This window comes from Scyliorhinus torazame, unplaced genomic scaffold, assembly GCF_047496885.1.
Source record: "Scyliorhinus torazame isolate Kashiwa2021f unplaced genomic scaffold, sScyTor2.1 scaffold_775, whole genome shotgun sequence".
Taxonomy (NCBI): domain Eukaryota; kingdom Metazoa; phylum Chordata; class Chondrichthyes; order Carcharhiniformes; family Scyliorhinidae; genus Scyliorhinus; species Scyliorhinus torazame.
Genome location: NW_027308502.1, coordinates 6,585 through 19,760, shown reverse-complemented (window position 1 = coordinate 19,760; position 13,176 = coordinate 6,585). Strand labels below are relative to the sequence as shown.

General features: G+C 51.8%; 1 protein-coding gene across 1 annotated transcript in view; it reads right to left on the bottom strand.

The window, feature by feature from the left end:
* The window catches only part of LOC140406656 (uncharacterized), a gene marked incomplete at both ends in the record, with an annotated part of 46,898 nt that extends 33,983 nt beyond the window's left edge, over window positions 1-12,915 (bottom strand). The window contains one exon of the mRNA XM_072494660.1: window positions 12,640-12,915. Coding sequence (XP_072350761.1) covers window positions 12,640-12,915 — 276 coding nt within the window. The remainder of the gene's footprint in view (window positions 1-12,639) is intronic.
* Between the last annotated feature and the right edge of the window lie 261 nt (window positions 12,916-13,176).

Genomic DNA, 13,176 nt, shown 5'->3' with positions numbered 1-13,176 from the left:
TAAATACTGTACCACTATCAATCCAGCCTGTTTTCTTAGAGGTCCCCCTGTCCATGAAGACGCACCTGGCCACGACTGTTTAGCCTTGATTCAGGAAACTACCACAATAAGGGGCGATTTGAGTGACATTTCGTCAGAACAACCTGACATGATTATGTGTGGTCAAATATCCCACCGGGGTTTAGTTAATGACCTACTGCAGGCCCTCCTTCTGCCAGCGCAGATTTCCGTTATTAAATGCGCTGCCCACACGAATGGTACAACCCCAGTTGACGTTGGTAATGAACGAGCAGATTGTGCAGCGCGCACAGCCGCACAAATTCAGCAAGTGATGGTGCCTAAAATGTTAAGTCAGACTAAACGATCTACTATGAATGTGTCTGCTTCTGACAAGCCAATGCCAACCATCCAAGACGTCATAAGGTTACAGGAGGACGCTCCTGAGAGTGATAAACAAATGTGGAAACGGTTAGGTTGTACATATGATTCTGTTTCCTCTTTATGGACCACGCCTGCACATCAGACTTGTATGTCTGATGTACTGGCTTTATGGGTCATCGAATGTGTACACTTTGCAACTCATTGTGGGGCTCGAGGGACTAGTGATTTGTTGCTGGACACTTGGTGGCACCCTAAAATGCAGGGGTTGGCCCAAAGTATCAGTAATCGGTGTTTGATTTGTCAGCAATATAACACCGGAAAAGGTATCCCTTGTGGGAAGGGGCAAACCCCGTTGCCCAGTGGTCCCTTTGAGATGCTCCAAATGGATTACATTGAGTTGGAAAGGTGTCAATGTTACAAATATGTTTTGGTCATTGTGGATGTGTTCAGCAGATGGGTCGAGGCGTATCCGACTATCTATAGTAAAGCTGCTACTGTGGTTAAAGTCTTGATGAGGGAAATCATTCCCCGGTACGGTATACCAGCTCAGTTAAGTTCTGATAATGGGCCTCATTTTATTGGACAAATTAACAAGGAGTTTTGCTCCCAGTTGGGCATACGCCAGCAGTTACACTGTGCTTACAGACCGCAGGCAGCCGGGGTGGTTGAGAGACACAATCAGACCCTCATAACTAAAAAAATTGAGTCCATCTCCACTACTGTAAAAGGTCGGATACTAACCTGCCTCCCTTCTCCAGTGCTATTTTACAGGTGTGGAGCATGATGGAGTGGCTACGCATCGTCTGTCTGATATTTGGCCTCACTTCGCTTGGCGTGTTATTGGCGATGGACATGGAAAAGGGGAATATTATGTATCTGTGTAGCCCCAACCAATCTACAAGGATACATCACCTATGCAAAGGTGATGTTCTTCACTGCCCCCATATACGAGGACATGGTATCGACTCATGAAGGTCATCAAAGTTAAGGAGAATGCGGGAGTCATGAAGCAGTTGCACGGGTCCCGGCGATGGGAAGGGAACATTATATGGACATTGCCTTGTTTTTGGAATACATGTAAATTTGATTTTGGATGTGTTAAAAGTGGTACAATAAAGGTAACATCAGGCTGTCAGAAGAGTGTAGGAAGAGACCATGAGAAAGAGAAAGGGACTAGAGAGAGGACGGGGCGTATGAGAAGGGAAGTACAGCTAGAACGTAGGTTACCGGGAGATGCACTTAAGTTAATTAAAGGCCAAACTGAGGAAAACCCGGGTAGTATGAATCTCTTCTACCAGATTTACCACCGTCTGTATGGCCAGGGACAGGTTGTCTGCTACCCAAACCCCGCAGCGGTGTCTAGGTTATTTTCTGTTTCACCGCTTTGGGGCACTCCCCAAACGGTGGTTCATTGTCAGCGTTCCGAGCCATTGCCCGAGCAAGTCACTCTTCCTTACGATCCGGATTCAGCACCACCGGCTATTTGCCTTCCCCTTCCTCGGGGTAATCCCCATTCACAGTATGATAGGCTGCGACGGTGGAGGGCGTACATACCTAGCCACTTCACTCCCAATAGGGATTCCCGGTCGTACGAGAATTGCTTCAGCAGTGAAGGGTACGGCTGTTTGCTGGTAGAGGTGGACACAAATATAACATGTCTGTTCCCCACCTGTACGGACAGGAGGTGCCATATCACCCAGGCGTCTGGCCAATGCGTTTGTTACAACATCACTTGCGTTCCATTGAACGCTGGCCTCCAGCTCCTTTGTGGCTGGGCGAATGTCTCTCATATCACTGTTGGGAATAGGGCTTTCTGCATTGCTGGGCGGCCCGAATGGGCATTTCAAAATTGGATAAACTGGGCTACTGGGAGGTCCTTACGCAACCGATATGCTGATTGTGATGCTAGTCTCCACACGGAACAAGGATACTACTTTTTATTTAATGGTACGGCGACCAACGTTTTGTCACCCCATTTCCCCGCCGAATTGCTATAGGGACTCTAGTCCCTACCACAGTCCCCTGCCCTTCGGCGTGGAACCTGCATAATCAGTTAGCACGCTGGGCAGTCTCTGCTGAATTTTGCGAGAACTGGAAAAAACCTCAGGTTCTTGCACCCAACCGGGGCCACTCAGCCGGGTGGGGCATTCTGAGCGTATTGACACTGGGAGGTGTGGGGGGTTCCTTGGCTGTTAGTGATCGGAATTATTTTGTTTGCGGCCTTACCATCTTGGGAAATGAAACCTTGGGAGCCCTCGGGGCAATAACCAAGGAGTTGTCTCAGCTACGGTTGTTTGCAATGCAGAACCGGTATGCTCTTGACTATCTTCTGGCCCGTGAGGGTGGGGTATGCGCCATAGTACAGGGCAAGTGGATCGTGGGTGTTCAGGACTTGACCGCTAACATTACTAAATTTATGGATCGCATACGGGATCACTTGGACGGGATGCAGGATCCTGACTCTTGGGGTAACTGGGGATCTGGAGGATGGAAGGACTGGTTGATAAATATGGCCATGTATCTAGTGGTAGCTATCGGCTGCATCTTTGTGGGCCTGGCCATCCTTAAATGTGTGATGGGTAGAATGCGGGGTGCACTAGATCAGATCACCGCCCCAATCACCGAGAAAAAAAATTTAACTGTTAAAATCCATGAGGGTGAGGCAGATGAAGGGGGGCTAAGACAGGAATTGGAAATGCAGCGACGGATCTTTTTAGATGAGGAACCGTAGCTATAGATTGGATAGTTCGGTTATCATGGAATGATAAAAGGAGGGAATGACGAATGTGATATAAAATAGTTACTTTAGAGTTACTAGTTAATGTAATGTAGAAATAAGCCACTTTGATTCTTGCAGTTAGGGACAAAGGAATTTGAGACCGCATGGAAAAAGCAGGAAGAGGTGTGTCTATGAGGGTGATGCTTCATTGATAGGGGCCAGAGAAAGGGATTGGAAGTGAGCCAATCAGAATAGATCGAACAGGTCAGGAGGGACATAGGCTGATTTATGTCCGTCGAGTATGTGAAACTTGATACCATTTGAACTGATTTTGCAGAGATCCCTTTGTCTGTTAGTTCAGTCGTTTTCTGGAGTGTAAGAGGCTGGATGTCCTGTTACATTTCTGTAAGATGATTCAAGCTTGCAAGCTAAATAAATAACTTCTGTTTACGTGCGAATCCGTCTCAACTTTTATTGAGGCCAGACTGACAGAGAAAGAAATTTGGAGATCAACAGGTGGGGGATGCGAACGGACTGGCCATCCGACGCCCCCCCGACATCTGGCGCTGCCAGTCCTGGAGGCCCATGCTGGTATCGACAGGGGTCTGCAGGTTTGCAGCCATGGAGCCCAGGGGGTTGGCAAACCTTGTCTGTGACTGTGCAACGCCAGCTCGCACATGGCCACTGACGCCGATGCCCTCAGCGATGGCCTGCTGAGACTGGGCCATGGACTGCTGAGACTGGGCTATGGCCTGCTGAGACTGGGCCATGGCCTGCAGAGACTGGGCCATGGCCTGCAGAGACTGGGCCATGGCGTTGAGCGCCTCTGCCATCTGGCGCTGGCACTGTCTCATGGCCTCCTGTGAGAGGGCAGCCATGTCCTGGGCCACAGACGCCGCCTGCACGGAAAGCCCCAGGCCTCGCAAACCGTTCCCCATGTCTGACACCGTCGCACCCATTGCCTCCACCGCGGACGCCACCCGTGCGGTGTCGGCCTGGGTGGCACGCATGACCGGCACGACTCCCAGCTCCTGGACGCGGGTGGACTCCTCCACCTGCGACTGCAGCCGCCGCAAGCCGCCCGTCACCCTCTTCGCTCGTCTCCGGGTCGGTGGTTGCATCGGATCTATGTGTGGGTGTGGTAACTCCAGGAACCCGGGATCCATCTGGGCGGCAGATGTTCGCTTGGACTGGGCTGCCCTCCGACCGCCCGGCCCCTCTGCTGCTCCTACCTCCACCTGCTGTACCGGAACGGCTGTGTTGTGCGCACCAGTGAGTGTACCAGACGCCTCATCACTAAAGTGCCCAACCGAGGTGAGTGTTTCTGCGATGGTGGAGGGTGTTGGTGACAGCAGTGGCGTTGTGTCGTGCTCTTCGTCCCACTCTGAGTCCATGGCACTTTGGGGAGGGGGTTCGTCTCCACCCATCCACTCTGTGTCACTGTCCGGTATTTTGTCTTCCTGGGTAGTGCTGTTCCGGGTAGGGGTGTCCCGGGTAGGGGTGCCCTGGGTAGTGGTGTCCTGGGTAGTGGTGTCCTGGGTAGTGGTGTCCTGGCTCGGCTGTGACGGGGGCCTGTGGCTGCCCCTCTCGTCGCTGGGTGGCACACGCCTGCGTCGTCGCACCCGCACGTGACAGGGGCGTCGTTTCCCTGTTGCTCCAGGTCTCTCCGTCTCCCGTGGTCTCCAAGGGACATCCTGCGGGCGTCGCATGCCCGAGGGTCTGGGTCTCTCCGTCTCCCGTGGTGTGCGAGGGGCATCCTGCGGGCGTCGCATGCCGGAGGGTCCGGGTCTATCCGTCTCCCGTGGTGTGCGAGGGGCATCCTGCGGGCGTCGCATGCCGGAGGGTCCGGGTCTATCCGTCTCCCGTGGTGTGCGAGGGGCATCCTGCGGGCGTCGCATGCCGGAGGGTCTGGGTCTATCCGTCCCCGTTGTGTGCGAGGGGCATCCTGCGGGCGTCGCATGCCGGAGGGTCTTGGTCTCGCCTTCTCCCGTGGTGTGCGAGGGGCATCCTGCGGGCGTCGCATGCCGGAGGGTCCGGGTCTCTCCGTCTCCCGTGGTGTGCGAGGGGCATCCTGCGGGCGTCGCATGCCGGAGGGTCCGGGTCTCTCCGTCTCCCGTGGCCTCCGAGGGGCATCCTGCGGGCGGTCTGCATCTGCGGGGATGGGTGCCTCGACGTTTGCTCCTGCGATACACAATGAAGCATGCATGGTTAGACACGCGGGCAGTGATCAGGTGGTATGGGGGAGGGGGATATAGGGGAGGGGGGATATGGGGACGGGCTGTCGGTGGCTCACTTGCTATTACGCCCCCGACCTCTGCATCAGCAACCTCCCGGTCCTCAGGTCCGCCAGCCAGTTCCAGGGCCCTTTCCTCGTGTTCGGTCAGTGGCCTCTCATCAGCGGGCCCTCCTCCAGTCCTCACATGCTCCCTATTGTTCTGTGCGCGCTTCTTCTGTGGCGGGGGTGGGGTGGGGCTGGTGGCAGGGGTAAAAGGCAGCAGTGTTAGGCAGGTATATGAATGCACGCCATCGGTTGCGCGTGTATTGCAGAGGTTAAGGTTAGGGCTGGATTCACTTGGGGATATGGGGGATATGGGGAGGGTGGATATGGGGGAGGGGGGGTTATGGGGGATATGGGGGAGGGGAGATATGGGGAGGCGGGATATGGGGGAGGGGGGATATTGGGGAGGGTGGATATGGGGGAGGGGAGATATGGGGGAGGGGGGATATGGGGGAGGGGGGATATGGGGGAGTGGGATATGGGGGATATGGGGGAGAGGGGATATGGGGAATATGGGGGAGGGGGATAAGGGGGGGGATATGGGGGAGGGGGGATATGGGGGCTATGGGGAGGGGGGATATAGGGGAGGGGGGATATGGGGAGGGGGGATATGGGGGAGGGGGGAATATGGGGGAGGGGGGATATGGGGAGGGGGGATATGGGGAGGGGGGATATGGGGAGGGGGGATATGGGGGAGGGGGATATGGGGGAGGGGGGATATGGGGGATTATGGGGGAGGGGGGATATGGGGGAGGGGGATATGGGGAGGGGATATGGGGGAGGGGGGTATTGCGGAGAGGGCATATGGGGGATATGGGGAGGGGGATTTGGGGGGTATGGGGGAGGGGGATATGGGGATATGGGGACGGGGGATATGGGGGAGGGGGGATATGGGGAGGGGGATATGGGGGAGGGGGGATATGGGGGAGGGGGATATGGGGGAGGGGGGATATGGGGGATATGGGGGAGGGGGGATATGGGGGATATGGGGGAGTGGGGATATGGGGGATATGGGGGAGGGGGAGGGGGGATATGGGGGATATGGGGAGGGGGATATGGGGGATATCGGGGAGGGGGATATCGGGGATATGGGGAGGGGGGATATGGGGGAGAGGGGATATGGGGGAGGGGGGATATGGGGGAGGGGGGATATGGGGGAGGGGGGATATGGGGGAGGGGGGATATGGGGGAGGGGGGATATGGATATCGGGCGGGGGGAGGCTCACCCTGCCTGCTCTGACGAGGTCGTTCACCTTCTTGTGGCACTGGGTGCCTGTCCGTGGTCTCAGGGCCACAGCGGTGACGGCCTCTGCCACCTCCCTCCACAGACGCCGGCTGTGGCGTGGGGCAACTCTGCAGCCGTGCCTGGGATACAGGGCCTCCCTCCTCTGCTCCACTGCGTCCAGGAGCGCCTCCACATCGCGTGACTCGAACCTCGGGGCTGAGCGGCGGCCAGCTATCCAGTCGGGTGTTCCGGTCATGTGTTCCGGTCGGGTGGGGGGGAGCAGCGCGTCGCTATGAGCCGTCAAGCCGTGCGGCGTGTATGACGCTGCACGGCGTGAACCACGTGAGCAAGTGCGGATCCCGTCACGTCGCTGCTTGCCTATTTCGGGCTGGAGACTTCGCAACGATTTTTCCGGCGTGACGCAAGTCAGATTTGCGCCGTTTTTTGTGCCGATCGGCGGACTTTACGCCGTTAACGGAGAATTTCGCCCAAGATGTGAAATCAGGACTGGTTTAAGAAACAGCAAGGGGCAGGACACATTGGTCAGAGTTGTTTGTAGCCCACAAAACAGTCATGGTGATGTCGGGCATCATAAGACCATAAGACAGAGGAGCAGAATTAGGCCACTCGGCCCATCGAGACGGCTCCGCCATTCAATCATGGCTGATATTTTTCTCATCCCCATTCTCCTGCCTTCTCCCCATAACCCCTGATCACCTTCTTGATCAAAAACCTATCTATCTCTGTCTTAAAGACACTCAGTGATTTGGCCTCCACAGCCTTCTGCGGCAAAGAGTTCCACAAATTCACCACAGTCTGGCTGAAGAGATTCCTCCTCATCTCTATTCTAAAAGATCGTCCCTTTCGTTTGAGATTTTGTCCTCTGCTTCTAGTTTTTCCAACAAGTGGAAACATCCTCTCCATGTCCACTCCATCCAGGCCACGTAGTGTCCTGTAAGTTTCAATAAGATCCCCCCTCATCCTTCTCAACTCCAACGAGTACAGACCCAGAGTCCTCAACCGTTCCTCATATGACAAGCTCTTCATTTCAAGGATCATTCTTGTGACCCTCCTCTGGACCCTTTCCAAGGCCAGCACATCCTTCCTTAGATACGGGGCCCAAAACTGCTCACAATACTCCAAATGGGGTCTGACCAGAGCCTTATATTGCCTCATTGCATTTGCCTTCCTAACTGTCGACTGAACCTGCATGTTAACCTTAAGAGAATTGTGAACAAGGACTCCCAAGTCCCTTTGTGCTTCTGATTTCCAAAGCATTTCCCCATTTAGAAAATAGTCTATGCCTCCATTTCTCCTTCCAAAGTGCATAACCTCACAATTTTCCACATTGTCTTCCATCTGCCACTTCTTTGCCGACTCTCCTAGCCTGACCAAGTCCTTCTGCAGCCCACCTGCTTCCTCAATACTACCTGGCCCTCTACTGATCTTTGTATCATCTGCAAACTTAGCAACAGTGCCTTCAGTTCCTTCTTCCAGATCATTAATGTATATTGTGAAAAGTTGTGGTCCCAGCACAGACCCCTGAGGTACACCACTAGTCACCGGCTGCCATCCTGAAAAATACCCCTTTACCCCACTCTCTGCGTTGTGCATGATATAAGTCAGGAAATTAGATGTGCCTGTGACAAGGTTAATAAAGTAATCATGGGTGAATTCAATCTACATGTAGACTGAGAAACCCTCATTCACATTGGAGTCGCTGTGGAAGATTATTCCTGGAATGTATTGCAAGAACGTCTTCTATACATTATTTTGAGGGACCATCTAGGGTACAGTTTTTTTTAGATCTTGCATTATGGGCAGCACGATAGCACAGTGGTTAGCACTGTCTGTGCGGAGTCTGCACGTCCTCCCCGTGTCTGAGTGGGTTTCCTCCGGGTGCTCTGGTTTCCTTTCACAGTCCAAAGATGTGCAGGTTAGGTGGATTGGCCATGCTATATTGCCCTTAGTGTCCAATAAAAAGGTTGGGCGGGGTTACTGGGTTACGGGGATAGGGTGGGTGTGTCGACTTAGGTTGGGTGCTCTTTCAAAGGGGCGGTGCAGACTCGATGGGCTGAATGGTGTCCTTCTGCACTGTAAATTCTATGATTCTATGCAATGTGAACAGACTAATTAATAATGTTGTTGTAAATTAACCATTCGGGAAGAGTGACCATAATTTTATATTAAGTTTGAAAGTGATGTCGTTCGATCTGAAGCTCAGGTCTTCAATCTAAACAAATAAACTATGGAGGTATGAGGGGGGAATTGGCAGTGCTGGACTAGAAAAATACATCAAAAAGTCTGACAGTAGATTGGCAATGACGATCATTTAAAGAATTATTACACAGTTGCAAGAAATTTCCATTATTTTGAGGCAAAAAAACCTAGCAAAAAAAGTAGTCAACCATTGCAAAAAAAGGTGAAAGATTGTATTATCACACTGTTACAATGATAGAGAGAAAAACTTGGGGTTATACATGGAAATATTGGACTTTAAGAGGACTTGAGTTGGATATTTTTTTTAATGGACACGAGACATGGAAGAGGCTGATGAACAGCCCATTATCCACGATCAGAATGGCTGCACGAGGTCTCGACAGAACAATGGGATGTCTTCCTGGGCTCCGACACAACTCAAGGTTCTTGTAAAAAACTTTCTCAGACTGATTACTTTCTCTGGAAGGCAAAGGGACATAATGACTCTCTCTTCTCAAGGTCCCTGCTGACAATAGCCGAGACAGACAAGTACACAGCAGCCCCTTGAAGTACACATCTGAGTGATAAAAGCCTGTGTGTTGGCCATTCTGTCATTTTCTCTCTCTCGGTCTGATTGTCGGTCGGTCTGTGTGCGACGCTGAGCAACAGAAGCTGGAAGCTGACCACAAACCCTGCAAAACCTACACCTCATAACTCAATGACTTCCCTATAACTTTTTATTTTGAACTGTTTCTAATCTATATGAATGAAGATACATGTGTTCCACCATTTCAACTGAGATTCTTTTCTGGTTAATTAACTTACTCAACCTTAACTCAAGAAAAGCTGGTTGAATTGGCTCCTTTTAAACAGATCTATTGGGTCTGGAAAAGGTGCTGACGGGAAGGGAACCTTGTTAGATTAAACCTTTGTTGTTCCCAGCAGAGGGTGGGTTGGATGAAGACATGGAACCAGCCTTCCCCCCTCACCCGGGTTTGTGACAATTAGCGGGTATCACAGCCGGATGGTGATGAATCGAGGGGTCTCACCCCGATCAATAACTTTTGGGGAACTCCACCTGCTGGTCATGACGACAAACAAAGCAATTCCAATCCTCATTCAGCCTGTCCATTATTTCTCTGAGGAACAGATTCAAGTTTACCAGACACCATTCATTCGATATTCCCTTGCCTTTCATTCGGAACGTGTCTAACAGATAAATGGGAATAATGCTAAAAGGACTCAATGTTTCCGGGGCTTTCTCTCCTAATTGATGCTGCCAGACCTGCTGAATATTTCCGGAATTCTCTGTTCTTGTTTCAGATTCATCACCTTTGTCTCGCAGGTGATCCTCTGACCATATATCTGCCCCATCACTGACACAGGGCAGCACGGTAGCACAAGTGGATAGCACTGTGGCATCACAGCTCCAGGGTCCCAGGTTCGATTCCCCGGTGGGTCACTGTCTGAGCACGTTCTCCCCGTGTCTGCGTGGGTTTCCTCCGGGTGCTCCGGTTTCCTCCCACAGTCCAAAGATGTGCAGGTTAGGTTGACTGGCCATGATAAATTGCCCTTAGTGACCAAAAAGGTTAGGAGGGGTTATTGGGTTCTGGGGATAGGGTGGAAGCGAGGGCTTAAGTGGGTCGGTGCAGACTCGATGGGCTGAATGGCCTCCTTCTGCACTGTATGTTCTATGTCAAATCCCTCATGTGCTTTTCTCATACAAAATGGACCTTGTTAAATCAGGCAGAAAAGGCTCCCAATATTTGACAGTTTTGGGAAATAACTTGATATTTTTAAAACTGTAAACATTATAGAAATTAAAAGCTGTTGATTTGAGTTTGGCTCCTGTTATTGAGGACTCAGCCTGTGTTTATTGTGTGTCCCTCTGTCAGTGAATGAAGATATATTTTTCCCACCCCCATCTCTACAGGACACTGTGGAGGGCCCACACTCTGCAATCACCCTTGGATCATCACAATATCACAAGGACAGTGAGGCTCCACTTTGATGCAGAAAATGGTGCTTCCCCTTTCTGGCCCGGTTTGCACTTCTTGTTCTGAGAAGGCAGGACTGAACTCTGGAAGATTAACCAATCCCATTCCCGGCAGAGAGCCTGTCCCTTTGATCGGCAGCTTGGGAGATGATGAGGATGTTCCTCACTGTATTCTGTCTGTGAAACAGAGATGGGGCTGGATTGTCCTGCGGCTAAACGCCGGCTCAAGCAGAGAATCCGCCGGAGGTTCACATCAAAAGAATCGGAGCAAACCCCTCGCCGATTCCGGTACCGGTGAGGGGCGAGCGCCGGCGCCGCCTCCAATGCCGAAAACGAATGGAGAATGGCCGCTTCCTGGGCCAAACATGCACACGGCAGACAACCTTCAGTGGTCGCGCCGTACAACATGGCGGCGCCGGTGTGCGGACCCTACCGGCCATCCGCGACCCCAAAGTCCACCCCCTGGCCACCGCCTGGCCATCCACCACCAGTCGCCCCAGGCCACGCAGAAGCCCCCCATCCAGCGACACGTGTCCCGGCCGGGTTTGGCGGTGCTGAACACAGTCTGCAGCCGGCACGCCAGGTTCACTATTTGTGGGACCACACGTGTCCCGCGGCATCGGGAATCTTCCCATCAGGCGGGGAGCACCGTGAGTGGGCCGGCCGATGAGGCGCCAATGGCAGTGCGACTGCACGTGGCGCGCGTCACGATGACTGCAGTCCGGAGGGGGCGGAGCTTGGCTGACCGGTGTCAAACCGGCGCCGGCCCCGATTTCAGCGTCGGAGCCCATTCTCCGCCCAATCGCCAAACATGATTTTGCCGTCCGGCTGCAGAGAATCCCGCCCACGGTGAGAGCACAGGCCGACATTCTACAGCTACAGTGAAGCTCATGTGTCAGCCTGGCTCAGTTTGGGGCACTTGTATCTCTCAGTCAGAAAGCGGTGGTTTTAGCTGCCTTTTCAGGAAGTGGAGCTCTCAATTAAAGCTGCCATTCTGGGAAATGAGAGAGAGAAAAGCATTGTGTCATCGTTCAGATGTGTTGCTGCATTGAGACAGCGACATTGAGCTGACCGATTGGGTGATTCAGTCCAATATTAAACACTCCAAACAACAATTTTAAAATGAACAGGACACGCTCTCGATCTCCTGACCATTATTTGTCCGTCAATTAAAACCCTCACACAGCACCTGAACTGTCATTTAACACATTAATCTCTGGGGAAAGTTACTGAAATTGAATAGCTACAGGGTTTGGTGTCACAACAGAGCCAGAACTTCAAACTGATTCATTGCTTGTCGAGTAATGGAAGAGTTATATTTTGACAAATTAAATGTTATTGATGAAAGAAAATTGTTTTGTGTGTCTGCTTGTCTCAATTGGTAGAACTCAGCTCTGAATCACAACGTTAAAAACACAGCTTTTAAAAAATCTGTCGGTAGCCATTCAAATCCACCCCAAACACACCCACTCAATGTACAGATTAATTCAACCACCCCAAATACACCCACTTAATGTACAGATTAATTCAATCCACTCCAAACACACCCACTTAATGTCCAGACTGTCACTCAAACCCATTGTCACATTAAATGAGTAACAGAGAGGAATGGGAAAACCGAGTTTTCTGACCCGTGTTCCCAGTCTGTGTAACTCTGTGTCAGGTGCACTGAACATTCTCAATGTGGTGATAAATTCTGCTGAAACTCTCATGTCCAGTTTGAATGTTCTAACTCTAGAATTCACACAAGTTACAGGTGCAGAGACACCGCAGCACAAACCAGGGAGAGTTCTTTTAGAACAAGTTAAACTTCTCCAAACCAAACTAAAACTTGTACTTACCCCCAGAAACACAGAGTGACAGAGTCACAGCAAAAAGAGTTTTACTGATCATCTCAACAGAATAACAATCCTCTTTATCCACACCGTTTATTGCAGGTCCAGTAAATACATTGAAACACAAAGTGTCCCAGACGACAGAAGCTTGTTTAATATCCTTTTTCGCAGGAGGCAATGACGTTAAAGAGGAAGAGTGACAGAGGGTGACGTTGATGTCGTTTTCATGCGTTTCAGCAAATTTCAGGGGAACTTGATGCAGTGGATTGAAATCTGGCTGAGCTGTGGGAGACAGAGGGTGATGACAGACGGCTGCGTTAGTGACTGGAAGTCAGTGTCCAGTGGGGTACCACAGGGATCTGTGCTGGGTCTCCTATTATTCGTCATTTATATAAATGACTGAGATGACTATGTGGGGGGTCGGATCAGTAAGTTTGCGGATGACACAAAGATTGCCCGGGGGGTTAACAGTGAGGCTGAGGGTCTTGGGGTACAGGAAGATGTAGACGGGATGGTCAAATGGGGAGAAAAGTGGCAGATGGA